The sequence below is a fragment of the Takifugu flavidus genome, chromosome 6 (assembly GCF_003711565.1).
Source record: "Takifugu flavidus isolate HTHZ2018 chromosome 6, ASM371156v2, whole genome shotgun sequence".
NCBI classification, from domain to species: Eukaryota; Metazoa; Chordata; class Actinopteri; order Tetraodontiformes; family Tetraodontidae; genus Takifugu; species Takifugu flavidus.
In genome coordinates, this window is record NC_079525.1 from 11,228,251 (window position 1) to 11,244,840 (window position 16,590).

The 16,590-nt window shown below is 47.8% G+C and overlaps 3 protein-coding genes across 9 annotated transcripts; all 3 read right to left on the reverse strand.

Annotated features, from left to right (window-relative positions):
- Nucleotides 1–17: 17 nt before the first annotated feature.
- On the reverse strand, nucleotides 18–6,632 carry LOC130527038 (tensin-4-like). Of its 2 annotated transcripts, none has more exons than XM_057035099.1 (13): nucleotides 6,174–6,632; nucleotides 4,932–5,157; nucleotides 3,660–3,990; nucleotides 3,125–3,438; nucleotides 2,945–3,040; nucleotides 2,735–2,842; nucleotides 2,135–2,227; nucleotides 1,885–1,962; nucleotides 1,752–1,814; nucleotides 1,044–1,212; nucleotides 900–968; nucleotides 763–792; nucleotides 18–627 (listed from the first exon to the last, which is right to left on the reverse strand). In XM_057035099.1, the coding sequence occupies exons 2-13, from the start codon at nucleotides 5,143–5,145 to the stop codon at nucleotides 480–482; spliced, it is 1,713 nt and encodes a 570-aa protein (XP_056891079.1). In that variant the 5' UTR covers nucleotides 5,146–5,157; nucleotides 6,174–6,632; the 3' UTR covers nucleotides 18–479. The 2 variants fall into 2 exon arrangements, with proteins under 2 accessions (XP_056891079.1, XP_056891078.1); XM_057035098.1 differs by having other exon boundaries at nucleotides 1,752–1,817.
- A 128-nt stretch (nucleotides 6,633–6,760) lies between these two features.
- On the reverse strand, nucleotides 6,761–9,148 carry ccr7 (chemokine (C-C motif) receptor 7). Its single transcript, XM_057035111.1, has 3 exons — nucleotides 8,788–9,148; nucleotides 8,537–8,586; nucleotides 6,761–8,432 (listed from the first exon to the last, which is right to left on the reverse strand). Exons 1-3 carry the CDS (start codon nucleotides 8,843–8,845, stop codon nucleotides 7,368–7,370), a joined length of 1,173 nt encoding a protein of 390 aa, XP_056891091.1. The 5' UTR covers nucleotides 8,846–9,148; the 3' UTR covers nucleotides 6,761–7,367.
- A 390-nt stretch (nucleotides 9,149–9,538) lies between these two features.
- LOC130527042 (SWI/SNF-related matrix-associated actin-dependent regulator of chromatin subfamily E member 1-like) lies at nucleotides 9,539–14,962 on the reverse strand. Of its 6 annotated transcripts, none has more exons than XM_057035106.1 (12): nucleotides 14,688–14,959; nucleotides 13,966–14,019; nucleotides 13,756–13,799; nucleotides 13,589–13,632; nucleotides 13,375–13,506; nucleotides 12,637–12,717; nucleotides 12,227–12,358; nucleotides 11,902–12,073; nucleotides 11,238–11,410; nucleotides 11,049–11,150; nucleotides 10,468–10,726; nucleotides 9,539–10,394 (listed from the first exon to the last, which is right to left on the reverse strand). In XM_057035106.1, the coding sequence occupies exons 4-12, from the start codon at nucleotides 13,592–13,594 to the stop codon at nucleotides 10,189–10,191; spliced, it is 1,263 nt and encodes a 420-aa protein (XP_056891086.1). In that variant the 5' UTR covers nucleotides 13,595–13,632; nucleotides 13,756–13,799; nucleotides 13,966–14,019; nucleotides 14,688–14,959; the 3' UTR covers nucleotides 9,539–10,188. The 6 variants fall into 6 exon arrangements, with proteins under 6 accessions (XP_056891086.1, XP_056891088.1, XP_056891085.1 ...); XM_057035108.1 differs by having other exon boundaries at nucleotides 13,375–13,479; nucleotides 14,688–14,957; XM_057035105.1 differs by having other exon boundaries at nucleotides 13,589–13,799; nucleotides 14,688–14,958.
- Nucleotides 14,963–16,590: the final 1,628 nt, after the last annotated feature.

Genomic DNA, 16,590 nt, shown 5'->3' on the forward strand with positions numbered 1-16,590 from the left:
TTGTAAATGAATGACACAACAACTACAATTATTTGATTTATTTTAACATAAAGATCCTTATTTTGACACTGTGCATACAAACACATACGCACATCAACATATTTCTCAATTATATTTTTAACAAAATACATAAAAGTACAGGTGTGTTTATTGTGCAGCATAATAAATATAAGTTGAATAACATAGAAATATTTGCAAGTGTATTTCCTTTTAAACGAACGTTTTCTTCCATGTGCATTTGGAAACCTTCAAAATCCCTCATGACGACAGTCAGACAGCATTCCTCATCTGAATCAATGTTGCAATACAGAGTAAGCTGCTTGGTCATGAAAGCACATTAATAAAATACTTATCTGTTCCGTTATTTCATGTATTTACACATGCTTTATGTTAGACATGTCATTTAAAGAGGACTCCTGACACGTGACTGCCTGTTCTGGAGGTTGGAACAGCCATTCATCCATTTTAACAGCAGTTTTTCACTGCGTCTGTGTTTGTGTTTTGCTTATAGCGGTCTGAACAGCCTCAATGACATTGCTACAAGGCTGGAGGGGATCATATTCTGCAAATACATGGCAAACATTCTCCATGCCTGCCTCCACACCCTTTGCCACAAAGCCAAACATCCTGTCGGGACAGAGAAATAGATAAGATTTAATGTGGAAAAGCAGTTGATACTAAACTCTTGGAGAAATCAACTTTTTTACAACATATTTTAAACACAAAAACAACTTCTGGAGTTGGCCTATGTTCGATATTTACCTTGCCCCGGCACAAGAGCCTTTCGCCCACCTGTCGAGGACAAAGTCACACATTTTTAGGAAGTAGCTGAGACTAAACACTCTGGACAACAGCTGGGAACATAACATTTTTGACACATGGTACTTTTGTAGACTCACAGTCGATTTTCTGGATCTTCACCGCTGTGGCTGAGCAGGTGAGCAGGATAATGACGCCTGAAGAACAGTCTGCCAAGACATTTAATACTCTATTACACTATTGTACAAAGTGCACCTGGCTGTACAGGATGTGTCTACTCTTACTTCCTGTTTATATCTGTCAGTGTGACACCCTTCAAAGACACCTTCAGGTTGACAATGGTTGCTCTGAAGGAAGCTGGGGCCTGGAGGGTGGAGGAGACTGCCTTGTGCACTGCGCAGGGGCCTGTCAGCATCTCAGTGGGGACGGCGTTTAGGTAGATGAAATTGCACGCTTTGATAAAAGCAAGACAAAAAAGACGAAATAAAAAAGATGAAATAAATTAGGCGCTGTGATTTTTGACAGTAATAACATGCCTGGGGGACATCATGCCATCAATCTATCCCTTTTTCATTAACAAATTGCTCTTGTTGTGTTTGATTTGATTCATATAAATAATTATGACAGCACTTGTAAAGAGGCGATGATGGAAAAACTACTGCACATTTAATATGAGTACAACGAATACATGTATCTGGGGAGGGGAAAAGGTGCTTTAATGTAATCTCAATATCTGAGACATGTAAGAGACCTGAATAATAGCTGGAGCCTTTGTCGGAACCTTCAGTAACAACCTTCAATCATCTCAATGGTGTGGTGTGTTTGTGTGGTATATTGTAATATATTTAACTTAGCATCAGCAAGCCTCAAGCTACTTAGTATATCTCACAAATGGTTAACCAGACAAAACAGTTTTGCCTTTTTGGTTTCAGCTTTTTGTTTCTTTTTCATATTGAGTGTGAATATGGTGCGTATATGTTATTTTCACCCACCCAATCGACTCTTGTCCTCAGATGTGTGTTTGTCACTTGCTTTCCCCTCTGTTGCACTAACACCTGCTAAGGAAATCAAAGAGGTGAGGTTTGCATATACACACACACACACACACACATAGATGCACCTTACCTTTGGAGTGTAGGAGTAATTTGCAGGGCAATGCATAGGCAGATATAGTATGCTGATAGACCAGTGCTGAAAGACTACCTGTAAAAATAGAAATTCCCCAAAAAAATATCTGGTCAAACTGTAAATTGTCTTAAAAAGACTTCAAAAGTTAAAAAAAAAAGGCACATCGATTATTACTGTGCACATTTCATTGAAAAAGGAGGAAAACTTGGCCGATTGACTTTTGCAAAATGTATTAGACGGTACTTACCAAAGTACGGTTCCTGAGACGATCCCTTAACGCGAACCCCTTTGGCAGATGACTCAATGAGGAAATGTTTGACAAGTTCTGAGCTGTTCTGCTCTGTGGCGGGAAGAGAGTAAAACAGCTCTTTACCGGTACTTGGAAGCATTGGCGTTATGCAACACAATAAGGTGAGACAGAGGCTCTGGTCTATAGGCGGAATGGATAATTCTATAACTTCAGATGTTAAACTGCAGCGTGAAGCAGTGTGTGTACACGGCAGGAACGTCAAAAAAAGGTGCAAATCCGTAAATGAGGTCTGTTTTCCCTCTTTAATGAGGAGGCTGGAGACGCAGCCTTCGACAGCTGGCTTCCCTTTTGGTTTCATATCATTATGGTGGAGGTGGAAAAAGCAACAGCGGTGTCTCCTGCCCCGCCACAGACAGCTAAATGTGCATGACAACACCGGTGCTGTTGGGGAAGTGATTCTTGTGATGTCGCACTTCATTGTGCATGAACACTATCCGTATGATTGTGCTTTGAAGACCTGTTGCTTGTCCGCACGCTGCTGTAACCGTTATTTGTACTGAGTTGTTCATTATTCAGGTCTCAGTGGTGCAAGTTTACCTGTAGAAGTCTGATCCACCTTCATGGCCAGGCCAAAACTGCCTCTGTAAGAGGTGCTGTCTCTCACCACAAACGTTCCTGCTTCCTTGTCCTTCACTAGAGCCTCGGCTATAGTGAGTTTCACATGAGAGAAACCATCACAGTTAAATGTTGCACCAGTAGGATTAATCAGGAATCGGGATCTTTGGAAGGACCTGCGGCGAGTCTGACCTTCTGCTCTTGAGACATGTGGACGAAACCAAAACTTGGAAGTATCCATGACAAATTTCATCGTAGGCTGGGTGCTGTTGAACTGGGTTTGGAAGCCTGCATAAGACAGCAATTACAAAATAGTGATCAATCCGTTCAGAAATGGAAAACGTTAGATAAATATCTTCTTCTATGACGCACTCTGAGGAAAACACGGCTTTGATCTGGACTCTGAGATGGTCTCTAGCAAGTCCGTCTCCGGTCCGGATTTTTGGATGCCCAGGTCCGGCTGCGGCACCCCGTTGATTAAGAGAATAGGAATATCGCCTAGAGACCCAGAGAGTGACTCAGGACTGCTCTGTTCTTCTTTAACGGGAATATCGTGGGGGTGGCATTGCTTGGTCGCCGAAGGCCTCTCGAAGGGTCTCGTTCTGGAACCATCACTGAAGGAGCCTGACGTACGAATCAGGATGGACTCGGGAGAGTCGGCGTCTTCGCTGGCCAGGGAAAGGTTGCTGTGCATGGAGGAGTGCAGCGTTAGGCAGCCTCATAGAGCTGAATATTCCGATATGACGATTTGTTCATTATCGATAGAATCTGTCAGTAACATAGGTTGGATACAGGGAGATCCAAGTCTTTGTAAGTGCGTGTAAATATCAGTGGTACAAATTACACTTAGCTCGTGATAGGAAATTTGTAACGGGATCAAGGGGGATTATTGTTTGAAATGCTTTACCTGCCGAGGATGTAGCTGGTGTCCGAGCACGTTGACATGGACAGGAGGGAGGAAACACTGTTTCTGTTGGACTGTGACAGGCGTAGGGATCCTTGGGAAAGGGCTGCCTCGCTCTTTGGTGAGGGGTTTCGTCTGGGCACACTTCCATATGGCAGCGGAGGCCGGGATGAGCAGGGGGAGCTGGAGAACACCAGCGTGCCAGGAGGGCTCCAACTGAGGCTGCTGTGCATAGGGATCGGTATACTGGGCGATATGGATGGGATCACAGAGGGGGTGGAACATCCTCTGGGGACCAGCATGCTGTGGAGGTCCTCATCTGAACAGCAGTCATCTGAAGACCAAGAGGAACGCCTTAGCAAAAACAACATTGTGCTACTCTGTTGACAAATGTTATGAAACACATGGCAGCATTTGGAAAATCCCAGCCAAGTCCATGTTTTCCCTTTTTCTTCTCTCTTTGGCTTGGGCTCGGCCTCCGTGTATAAACAAAGTACGTAATCAAAAACGTGTTTCAAATAGATGTTCCGATGGGTCATGCAGGTTCTAGCTTGTACAAATCACCTTGCTGCTTTCACGCTATGCGCTAATGAGCAGATGTTCTATTTTGATGCTATTGAATAACCTTAGGAGCCTCAACTTGTTGCTCATCCCCTGGATTACTAGTGTGTTGGTGCACACCTTCAACTAGAACGCTGTAGGCCATTGGTAGACGTCTGCTCGAAAACTGCGCAATAATGACTAATGCCTTTAAATATATCTGTCTGTAACAGAAAATGCTCAATTAGGTGCTACAAGACATATTTTAGCATTGGAAATCAGTGCTGATCAACTGGTAGCTTATATGTCGCCTCTTTTCCTGTTATCGTCTAAATTTTATTTTATTTTTTTAGGTTTTGCCGCAAATTGTGTTCGCGTCAGGCAAAGTAGGCGACCCTGCACCACCCTGACATCCTGTTGCGGATAGATTGATTCTGTGTGACTGTATAAGGCGTGGTACCTGTCTGAGAAGTGATCCCACGACAACTGTGAAAATGTAATTCACCACAGGAATTTCAACAACAACACTGTCTCTACCAAAGAGCAACTTTGCGATACCGCAGGGTAGAACCTTTCTTCATAAGGGGAGTGTGGTTTTACAGTATTGCGCGTCACGCCCCTGCACAAAGGAGGCTGTAATTGTTTACACATTGTCGATCTTTTTATGTAACAGTCCCGAGACAGAAAAGTGGCAGAAGAAGGTGTCTTTGCAAAGGTTTTGTAGTAATTCTCTACCTGCCGGGGGACTTTTGTCCACCTGAATGGGTTCAAATGTGGGATCCAGTTCCAGAATGATGCGGTTGAGATTTTCCAGGGAAATGTCAAGATCGTGTTGCCCGCAGTCGACATGCTGACCGGCCGTCTCTGGCGTGGGGTCCAATCGAATTGTTTGGCCCACTCTTAGAACGTGGTTGGGTATCATGTGGGTCATGCCTTCTGCTGCAGGCATTATCTGATAGTCCTGAGAGACAGACACAATAGACACATGAGAAACATGTCCCCTTTTTGCTGTTGTGTTCTGTTTTTCCCACAGATCGTTGGGACACAGGTGGCCACGATCATCCAATATCGACGCTCCTGTTTAAATGATTGAAGCCGCGATCCAACTAGCATGTTTGGACCGCATTTCACGCTTCATTGAGATTTTGTTAGTTAAACTGTGTAAAACTGCAAAGAAATGTGTTCTACATCCGTGTAGTGTATAAATCTGAAAACTGTGAGTCGTCTGTGGCGATTTCCAAGAGCTAGCTGACTTTTAGTACTCTGATCTATGAAGGAAGGCACTGCTGTAAGTTTCCTGACATACGATTTGTTGCAAAATTAATTCAGCTCAGTGATTCAGGTTGAGTAAATGGTTTACTTCAGAGCTGAGATCAGACCAAAAACTGTCTGGCAATGGGTGTAACACAGGCGTAACCATTGTCTCAGACAGCGCCACCCTCTTATGTTTGAGGTGAAGGTGTGGCGATCAGTGACTCACACCGGTGACTACTGTTGCTATGACTACTTTAGTGTTTTCAGCCCTAAATATGTTGGAAAATTCTGAACATTCTATTCATTTAAAAAGCTTTGCCTTCTCCAAAGTCACATAGCAGCTAATTACTGCTAATTCACCATGTTATCAGCATATCCACGACTGTTTCGATATCCAGCAAATTCTGCAGGAGCAGACAGACACAAAATTCTTCAAAAACAAACAGCAATGCAAAGTTAGCTTAAAAACGTCTTATTTGCCTCTTTGAAATAAAGCTGTTTCATTTACTGATATGTTTGATTTGAGAGCCAAATTTCACTTTATATGTGGAGCTTAAAGGTTGTAATAGTGTAATGACACCTAGCTTCTTCCTCTATAATGCTTAAATGTGGTGAACTGATCTAGAACCTGTATCTAATTTGGAAACACCTTCTAAAGCAGAGTCCATGCATCAGCACCTTATGATACAGTCTACCATGATTTTAGGATAAAAGCATTCTTACCTGGTTTTGTTGTGGTCAGAGTGGTCCCGGGTTAATGTGCAGCTCTATTTCTCTCACACTCTTCCCTCTTTTTCTCTTCTGAGGGCACCACATGCTTTTATTTATGAAATCCCAGCCCTTTGCACCGTCAGCCTATCAGCAATCAGGATCGGCACCTCCTCACGACCTCCCCAGAGTTGAGTAAACTTGCTGGAACACTGATAAGTGCACGTAGAGTGCACGTAGATGACGAAGCTTCACTCCTAAAGTGTTGCTGTGCACTCCGCTGGCGGGCGGCGGAGGGTGACGACAGTAACCTGCTATCATGCGGCCTTTTATGCTCTGCTGTAAAATTAGAAGGGGAAAAAAAGTTTCCTTTTCCATTTCTGTTATAAAACTTGAACTTTTGCCACTAGATTCAATGGATGTTTGCTAGTAAAGTACAATGGAATGTCATTTTTTTTCTTGGACAGGTTGTTGCCTGATTACGTGAGACATCCAGCACCCAGGTATGTCCTTAAGACTGACAGAGCATGCCTATATAAGAATGTAAAAGGGTGTTTAATCCCCCCCCAATCTAAACTGGCTTTACCTGAACAGAGACAAAAATGTTTCATTATTTTTATTGGCAAATTTAGGAATGATTAATGAATACATTCCCAGTGTAATATTATTAACCCTCCAGTACAAAACGCATCATAATACTGAAACCAAGAAACATTTAGCTGTAATATTCATGTATTCTTCTTTTATGTTACGCAGTATAAGCTGTAAACAGCTGTTGTCAAAGTCAACGCTTCACGGAATCGTGAAATCTCTTCTTCTACGGCAAACAAATAAGCAAAATAAACAAATAAGCAAAAAAAAAAAAAACACCGTCAGGTGGAGATAACCGCGTATTCTGATCCCAGAGATCAGTAACTGCAATAGTAGGACGCTATGCTGCATTTATTACATAGATTATTACATTTATTACTGCCAGGATGAGTTCACAAAAAACGGGTGTCACACCCAACGCGTCGAGCTTTGCACAGAAAGCAGCAGAAGCTTCTCTCTGAACACATTAAAGCGCCGTCGCCGTGTGGACGTTGGTTCTGAAACATCCGCATCAAGTGTAAGTTTTGATCCGCTGAGTCTCAGAACTAAAGACCAAAGACATTGTGAAAGCTTTGAAATGGTCGCCCGCAGCGTTGCGCTGACCACACCGACGACATTTTAAGGTGAGAACGTGGTGGTGGTCTCTGTCTCGGTGAACCCAGAGCTCCGCCTTCTTTTGCTGGTGTACTTGAAGAAACTCTCCTGGCTCACGCAGCCCCAGTCCTTGAGTAACTTCAGGAGGTCTTGGCGAAACTTGACGCCAATAAAGGCGTAGACGATAGGGTTCAGACAGCACCTGAGGAAGGCCAGGCACTGCGTGATGTCAGTGGCGTACAGCAGATTGTTCTCATTGCTGCAGCTGTCAGTTTCCCCGCTCACTGTGAGGAGCGTACTCCAAAACAGAACCATGTTAAAAGGCACCTGGCTGACGAGAAAAACGGTGACCACGGCCAGGATGACCTTGATGGCCTTATTGCGCTCGAAGTTATGAGCTCGGCAGAGGGTCTTGATGATGTTGCTGTAGCAGAAGGTCATAACCAGGAGAGGGAGGACAAAGGCCAGAACGATCTGGCTGACTTGGATGATGACGCGGAGCTGGTCGGTGCTGCTGGAGAAAGGCGTGCAGGTCGTGCCGTTGACAGTGGTGTACATCATCTCCGGCAACGAGAAGATCAGCGCCATCACCCAGATGACGACAGACGACACCTTGCTGAGGAGCATGGTTTGAGAGCGGTAGCGGTACGCGGAGGTGGCTTTGGCGATAGCAAAGTAGCGGTCCACGCTGATGGAGCAGAGAAGAAACATGCTGCTATAAAAGCTGACCTTGTAGGTGGTGTACATGCCCTTGCACACCACCAGGCCCAGCTCCCACGTCGTCACTGAGTTGGCCGCCCAAAAGGGCAGCGACAGAACAAAGAGGAGGTCGGCGAAAGACAGGTTGAGCAGGTACACGTCCGTCATGGTCTTGAGTCTCTTGAAGTAGAAGAAGGTGAGGATGACCAGCAGGTTCCCCCCCAGCCCCAGCAAGCAGATGAGGGTGAGGAAGGTGAGCATGAACCAGCGGCGGAACTGGCGGTTGTTTTCCTTGGCGCAGACGACGGGAATATTGCTGTAATCCACGCTGTAGTCGTAATCCAGGAAGGGCACCATGGTCGTGGTCTCATTGAGTTGAGACGAGCAGGACTGTAAATAAAAACACACCTCAGGCCATCGCACCCCCACATACCGCTGATGTTGCCATTCACTCTGTAATACACCTGTAATAACTGGCACTTTGATGCATTTACCTTAAAGATCATCAGCCATAACAGCAGAGCTGGCAGGAGTATCTGAAGGGCTGCAAAACAAATACGGAGAGACCCGGAACAGTTTCATTACTTGTACAACCACAGCAGAGGAGGAATACACTAAAAACTGAGCCCAGAGGAACCTTTCACGGTAATCCCCATTATTTTGGCGCCCCTCAACACGTGGCACCCGGGGACGCGCCGTCCCGCCGAATGTCGATTATTCGCATTAATAGGGGGAAAATACTCACCGTTGGCAGGAGTCATGTCGCCGTTGCGTGTTGTGCTGCAGCTGAAACCCAAGCTCATGTGCAGGGTTGTATTTGCGGGTTTCCCGTTTTGACACGAGAAAAAGGAAAAAAAAAAAATTTTAAAAAAAAACCCCTGCCACAGCGAAGCCACGATCGGCACCACGTGAGGCAAATGCCCCGTCCTCCGGTGATGGCTCTCGCAATTAAAACGGGTCCGTGTCGCGCGTTTAGCGCCACTTTTGCACCACTTGTAAAACTTTAATCTCAATAGCGTCCGAGGGCCCTGGACAGCAGATGGAGTCCTGCTCTGCGGCAAATAGCTCGTGATCTTTGCAGGTGTGCATGCTTGTGGTTTCGTGCTTTCACTCAGACATCAATAACCACAATCTGCAGAATGTGGTCGTTTGCAATGAGGGGCAAAGGCGACCGCGGAGCACCTGTGTGCGCTTCACCGAGCAGCTGCAGCCTTTAGCACAAGGTGATGCACTGGTGCACCACGATACGAAGAGAAGACTAATATTGAAAGACTAGTACTCTACTAAATCATAGAATATGCAGAAAGGGTAGTTAGAGAGTAACTTGGCTTTTGTTTTGCGCTGAAACAGGAAATCTGAAGTTTCCCTCTTCTTACCCACTTCCTTTACTACTGCTTTGGAGAGAGAGAAAAATCATTGAGAAGAGATTCCAGGTGTTATGTTGTTGTTTTTTTTAAACCTGTTGTTTGATTCAGGCCATTCATTTTCAAACAGAGTCAGGGTAGAAAAGAACTTTATTGGTATAAATATGTAAAAGGAAATGGAGTCCAACACTGCAGCTCCTGGAACCACAAGATGAAGAGCCACGTTTGAGCAAACCTCGTTACGATGGGTGCACGATTACAGCACGTTCTGACGTTATTTTGCTGGAAATACTGATCCAAAATGCTTTTGACTGGACCGATACACAAGTAGAGTAAAAATACTGCCGTTTGAATAAATAACAAAAATACTACTGCTAATGACTAAAGTCCTGAGACGATACGGTCACTGGAATACTGATAGAGAACACAAGCCTCCCCCCGCTCAGCAGACGGCTGCTCAGCGCCGCTCCTCACGCCTCGAGTCCTCAACCCATTAGCAACATGCTAAGAGATAAAAGCAACAACGCCACGATACAAAAAACAATGTCAAACACCGAGCGCGCGTCTTCGGGATCGCGGCGATCTGGACGCTGGACGGTCAGGGATATGTATCAGTCCAGGCTTGGGGGGGGGGGGGGGCTTTGATAGGAGCGCGGGGTTATTGTGGCGACCTCTGCTCAATCAAGTGCTTTTTTTGTTGTCAAAATGCTTTAGAAATGTTTCTGAGATGATTCTGTGCAACGTGCGTCCTCAAGGATGATTTCGGAGCCCCTTCCTGGGTCTCAGTGGGCCGCCCTCGCCTTGCAGGGCCCCTCTGACGGCTCGACGCCCGACGCGTCCTCCGTCTGGGCGGAGGTGGTCTCCGAGCCCGTGTTACTGTCACTGGTGCCCTCCTCCAAGACTCCCTCCGGGACGCTCTCCTTGTCCTCTGACGCCCCCTCCTCACTGCCGGGATGAACGTCCAGGTCCTCTGAGGACTTTCTCTTTCCTGAAACCAGAAGGTCAAATAAAGGCCGGCGTTTGGGTAGAAGGCAATAACGCCGGCCGGCTTCCGGGCTCACCTGCCGCGTCGGCGCCGTTCGATTCTGCGGTTTCGCACTGCTTGTTTCCGCTGTCGAGAGGAGGTTGCTGCGACTTGTTGCCGTGCGTCGCGCAAATGTGTTTTTCCTCCTCCGCCAGAACGCACGCGGGGGCCTCTCTGGCGCCCCTGTCGCCGGCGTCTTTCTCTCTGTCCGCCATCCGTTTGCGGGCCGCCTCCTCCGCCGCCGCGATCTCTGCAGAGATCTTCTCCATGTCCACCTCCACCTTCATGCAGCAGAGCTACGGAACACAGAGAAGGATCACTGCAACCCTGCGCGTGCTTGTTTCCCTCTCGAGTCTCAACACAGCGCGGTGGAGGGCCAATGTCGCCCCCTGGTGGGAGCGAGCAGCGGCGCATTCAGATGGCTGCGGTTCTTTTTCTTCTTTTTTTTTACAAAAGTTATTATTGTGGATACAAATAGCAAACGGAGAGGCTCAGAATGCCAGAACATGTGGATGGAATCAGCTGCAGCTGGTTGCTGTGAGGCAGAGAGCGCCTCACTGTACTGAAACACGAAGCTCGCGTGCGAACGAGCAGCGGCCGATGCAGACGGTGGCGTACCCGTTTCAGCTCGTTCGTGAACGACTCCGTGGCTTCGATAAATTTCCTTTTCTTATCCTGGTGGCGGTCTTCAAGCTGAAGGAGCTCCGCCTCCAGCTTCCTCTGTGATAAACCACACACACACACACACACGGTCAGCGTCTGGCTCGCCACGGCGCTGCAATGACCGCCGCTCGCGCTTGACCTCACCTGGTGCACCATCAAAGACTGGACCTGGCGTTTGAGGACCTGCATGCGGGCGGTGGTGACGACGGAGCGCACGTCGGGCACCACGCTCTCGCTGAGGATCTCGCTGATCAGCCGGTGGTTGCGCTGGAAGCGAGCGGCGGCCGAGTGCTTTATCGAAAAGCCGTCGTCGTAGTCTGAAGGCAAAAAGGGCGGCGGTTAAAACCGGGTCGGAGCGCCACCGACGGCGGCTCTAAAAACAACAGATGCCGAGGAAGAGGACAGCGAGAATAGCGCGGCGGCGGCGCCTCTGACCCAGCGGTTCGGCATAGATGGTATCAGCAGTTTTCCTCTTCGTCATTATCTGGTGTCGCAACCCCCCCCCTCCCCCCCCCCCAGACACACATCATTTCCTCGAGGTGGAACTCAAATGTCCTCCGTGGGCTTCCTTACGTCAGTCCCGAAAACACAGGGAAGAATGTAAATTACGTCCCGCCCTGCGCCGCCAACGCCCGCAAAACGTAAACATCTGTGCTAAACAAGCTAATTCGGCTCCTTTTTTTGGACGGGGGGGGGGCTGAAAAGCTGAAGCGGCCTCGCCCTCTTACGGCGGGTGGTGAAGACCCGTCTGCGGCTGCGCTACGGTAATTACTGCTCCGCGCCGCGCTAAAGCTCCGTCCAAGCTTACCGTCGGGATCCTCAGCCGGCTGGATGCTCATGTACGGCTCGCCCTTGTCCAGCCTGGACTGCCTCTGGCGGCTCTCCTCCTCCAGAGCCGCCTCCGCCCGGCTCTTGGCGTTGACGTAGGCGAGGTACGCCGGCGAGTTGTGGTAGGCCTTCATGCTCTCGTTATACTCAATCTACGGCGGAGAAGACGACAGGGATGACGGGGGGGAGCCAGCGGCACCGCCGGCGGAGCCTTGTTTTAGTCAACTACGGGGAATGGAGGGACCCACAACCTCGGAGGCACATCGACCCCCCCCCCAATAAACAGCCCTTGTAAAACAACCAACCTTCTCTGCTTCGTAGTCATTCAAATAATCCTGTTTCTCCTCATCAGTGAGGTCCCTCCACATGCCACCGATTATCTTCCCAATTTCCCAAAGCTTCAGATCGGGATTGGAGGCTTTTACTTGATCCCAAACCTGGTGATGAGAACCAGACATGGGTGCGGGGTCGGGTTGGGTTGGAGGGGGCTACAGGCGGTTATCTCTTTGCAGAGAGGTCACAAACCAGAGGAGGCCGTGTGCTTTAAGTTGAGGAGTCCCACCGTGTGGTGGGGGCGTCCTAGCTAAGCCCTGAATCTGGCTTCACACCTACCTCCATCACAGCTTAAACGTTTGCACTCACTCTGGGCTGACAGGGCACCTAAAAGCAAGGCAGCACAGCATGATGCGAAAGCTAAAAAAAAGTGCACGCTTACCTTACGGCTGTATCTCATGTATGGCATTAGCGGCTTATCGGGCGGCTTGGGAGGCTTCGGGATATTTATTCCTGAAGAGTTCTAGTAAAGGAAAAAAACAGTTCAGTGGGTTGATGTGGAGCTCTAAAGCAGTGAAGGGCAGGCACAAAATTATTTTAGCATAATCTCTCAGGGAGGACAAATCAGTCCTGCTGCCAGGTTTTCTGTCCTACCGGGCGGAGGACACCTTCATCTGGATCAGGGGTGGGCAAATCCAGTCCTCGAGGGCCGGATCCAAGCCAGACTTTCTGTCCTACAGGTAAACACTCACCTGGGGTTCCATTTACCTTGGGGAAAGCGGTTTCTCCCTGGTAAGATGCAAAACGTGACCGGATTCAAGCTTTCGTGGATTGGACTTGCCCATCAGAGGTCAAATCCAGTCCTCAAGGGTTGAATTCAAGCCGGGATTTGCGTCCTACCAGGCAGGAAATGCTTTCACCAAAGTAAATGGAACCCCAGGTGAAAGGGTTTACCTGTAGGACAGAAAGTCTGGCTTGGATACGGCCCTCGAGGACTGGATTTGCCCACCCCTGACCTGGTTCCATCCCTCACGGGAAGCTATTCTCCGCCCGACAGGAAGGAAAACCCGGCCGGATCTCGACTCGGCCTCAATGACGGCTGCTTTAGCCGCCCTTTAAGACCTAAACTCTGTTATTGCAACCTGAAATCAACCTCTTCTCCCCGAGCGAGTGGTCCTACCGTTGCCCGGCTGTTGGTGCTCTGGCTCCCCCCAAGCCTGTAGTTGTTGTAGGCCAGGTGGCTGTACGGGTTGTACCCCACAAACCCAGCTGTGTTGGGTATTTGCTGACAGACAAGGGAAAGACATAAAGGCTAAATGAGAAAGGTTTAATATAGGAACATGGAGGGAGGGGTGGTGGGGAGGGGGGGGGGGCTGGGGAAATGTGTAACTAACTTGCATCCATGCTGTGGCAATGATTTGTGCATAATCAGGTCAGTCTGCACAAATGAGGAGTCACAGATTTGGACATGAAAAGCTGATCTGTCCGATGCATTTGCGGCTGATTCGATTAATCTAACGATTTTGGGAGGATTTCTCTGCATTTTTGCTCCGATACTCACAGTGGTGGGGGCAGGGGCAGGTGGAGGGGCATAGGAGGGTCTCTCTGTTGGAAAAGAAAAGGTGCAAACGTGAAAAATCAAGCCTTTATGAGGTGCCATCGCTGCCAAAGTCTCGGAATTAGCAGCTCACGTTAGAAGGCAGCAAATGTGCACATGAAGGCGGACTCGGATTTTGCACAAACGTCTTAAGAATGGGTTTCTTTTTCTTACTTGACATCGTTGCAGCTCAGGAGTCAAGCTTCAGTCTAATTAGCTCTGTGTCATCTGGAATAAACACATTTATATCGCATTTAAGGGGGGTGTGGAGGGGATATTTCGTGCGTCGCATTAAACAAAGAGACATCGCTAATGCTCTTTAGCAAGACTTAAGCTAGCACAGACGTGTTCTGGAAGTTGGCTAAACAATCGAAACATCTATTTTCATCTGATTATCGGGGACATCGGCTCGACTTTTGTAAAGTTGCTTTTGCAGAACGTCTGATTATTTCACCGTGATTGTACGAAGATCCGCTTTTCACGGCGAGCCTTTAGTGCTGCTGCTCACTATCGATAAACTAGCTGAATGGGAGTTGCAGGCTAATCTTAGCCGGCTAAAGGTTGACACGACTATAAATATTCCCGTTACTAGTGAAGATAATGGCTGGGACAAAGCGACGCTAGATATAAATAGAGCATCTTCACAAGTCCACAATGTTAATTATTCTGTAATGACGATATGCTAATGCAGATTGACTAGGTTTGCTCATCATGATGGGAGGAAACAGCAGAAAGGGAGCTAGCTGGTAACTTAGCTAAGCTAATCGAAATTAACAGTCTGTTATGACTCAAATATTAGCATGCAACATAAAGGAAGACGAAACGTCTATAGATACTGAAATTCCAATACACGACTGCGCCATGCAGGTATCTATAGCAACAGCCAGAAAACTCACCCGAAAAGCCTTTATTCGAGTGGGAGGCTAATCACCCAGCACAGAGTAATAGTCTCAACAATAAACGAATGAAATGGGCTCTAAGATTTCTGCAGAATCTTCCAGAATTGCACCCCCACCCTCCCCCGTGTTACAGCTGTTTCTTGCCTCCGTGCTGGTGCTGATCGCTGCCATCCGCAGCTGCTGTGGCTGCAGAAAGCTGTTTTATTCACGGGAAAGATGCCTTTTAATTGCAATTAGACGCGCTTCTTTCAAAGATCTCGGTCACCGACCGACATTGTTACCAGGCGTGCTCAAAGGCACAGCGGTAGTCAATGCAGATGCCCCGGATCTTTATGCCCCCCTTGTTCTTTTGCAACCTTGGGCCACAGAAATGACAATTTAACCCCCATTATGTCACCACATCCACAGATGGCTCCAGCGGCTGCTCACAAATCCACGTTTACCCTGTTCATCCCTGTTGTTGTGAAAAGTGAAATAGTTTGCATTCTTGGGCACATTCTTTGAGAGCCGTCCAGGTCAGTAGTTGTAATAGTGTGTCCCCCAGAGACAGCAGCCTAAAGCCTGCAGGATTTAGCTCACACCTCTGTCCATTCAGCCCCAATAGTCCTTGTTTGGCTTTTGTTAATTGACTGTGTCCAGTGTTACTTTCTGTTTGAAGTGCACGCTCGCGAGCGCGTTTGCTTTCTGCTTGACCTGCATTCTGCACAAATATGCCTCCAGAGGCTTTTGTTAGGCCACCTGCAGGTGCGTTGCTTCATCCGTCCATTCAGCACGCAACCGTCCTGCGGCGGCATGGACGGGGACGGATCCCGGATCCTTTGTTCACCGCCGGACATCTGCGTCGGAGTCCGTCTGGAGGCGAAGGTCACGGGCTACTGTACACAGGCCCCTGGGAGCAGCTGCGGGGGTCACGGAAGCCCAAGGGCAGGATGAGGAGATGGACGCCTGTAGGGTTACGCAACGGGTCCGTGAGCTTCGGTGCCCCCCCAAAATGGACCCAGGTGGTGAAATTAAGCAGATGCGAATCCAAGTTGTGCGTCGCTTTAGACATAGGTGTCAAACTCTGGCCCGTGGGCCAAATTTGGCCCACAATGTAATTATATTTGGCCTGCTAAGCCATACCAATTGACTAGAGCTGGCCCTCTGCTGGTGTTTTGGTGTGAAAATCCATACTCCACATCAGCTGGTGGTGGTAATGCACCAATATGTGGCTTGCCAACCACCAAGAAAGAGGAAGTAGTCATAGCGACCTTATATGCTAATGCTAATTCTGGCACTACCCCTCTGAAAAATGATTAAAGGAAAGGCAGAAAATAGGACCTTTCTGAACAGGTAGGAGGCAGGCACCAAGACAAGCACAAGTGCCTGAAAATGACTCAAAGGTGCCAGAAAGTAACTTATAATGGAAAAAGATTACTGTTGAAATTTAAAAGAGAAGAAATTAATGCCAGTGATGTGTTTTTTTAATTTGAATTTCGATTTTGCATGTGTGCAATAATAAATTATATATTGTATTGTGTTAAGCTTTGATTGTTCCATGTTCACTTGTTGAGCAAAACTAGCTTGGGTCCATCAATAAGTCGCTAATGCACGTTAGCTCATGGCAAATGTGTCCGGGGGGGTTAGCTTAGCGCTTTGCTGGGATTTCACCTTCCTTTTAGCCATCTTTTTGCAGCAAAAGTTGTCAAAACACAGAAAACGACGCATGGGACCATCGCAGAAGTCGGATCTGAGCTTTTATTTTACGCCAGGGTTGAGTACAACATCCCCGGGGGCCTCGGCCGCCCCCCCCCCCCCCTCGCCCGGGTTCCGTTCTGAACATGCAAACTTTGTCCTGATGAAATCAGCCACGATTCAGTACAACACAGCCATGACTCAGGCAACACACGACAGTGTCTAC

Excerpts from the sequence above, each read along its gene's own strand:
- LOC130527038 (XM_057035098.1), bottom strand. The coding sequence starts at position 5,145 with ATGCCTGCAGCAGAAGGCATGACCCACATGATACCCAACCACGTTCTA. Across the intron at positions 1,963-2,134 it reads GTCTCAGGAACCGTACTTTG|GTAGTCTTTCAGCACTGGTC; the intron begins GTAAGTACCGTC and ends CTATTTTTACAG. Across the intron at positions 969-1,043 it reads CTGACAGATATAAACAGGAA|ACTGTTCTTCAGGCGTCATT; the intron begins GTAAGAGTAGAC and ends ATGTCTTGGCAG.
- ccr7 (XM_057035111.1), bottom strand. The coding sequence starts at position 8,845 with ATGAGCTTGGGTTTCAGCTGCAGCACAACACGCAACGGCGACATGACT. Across the intron at positions 8,587-8,787 it reads CGACATGACTCCTGCCAACG|CCCTTCAGATACTCCTGCCA; the intron begins GTGAGTATTTTC and ends TTTGTTTTGCAG. Across the intron at positions 8,433-8,536 it reads TATGGCTGATGATCTTTAAG|TCCTGCTCGTCTCAACTCAA; the intron begins GTAAATGCATCA and ends TTTTATTTACAG.
- LOC130527042 (XM_057035103.1), bottom strand. Across the intron at positions 13,480-13,755 it reads CTGCCCCTGCCCCCACCACT|CAAATACCCAACACAGCTGG; the intron begins GTGAGTATCGGA and ends CTTGTCTGTCAG. Across the intron at positions 11,151-11,237 it reads AGTCTTTGATGGTGCACCAG|AGGAAGCTGGAGGCGGAGCT; the intron begins GTGAGGTCAAGC and ends GGTTTATCACAG.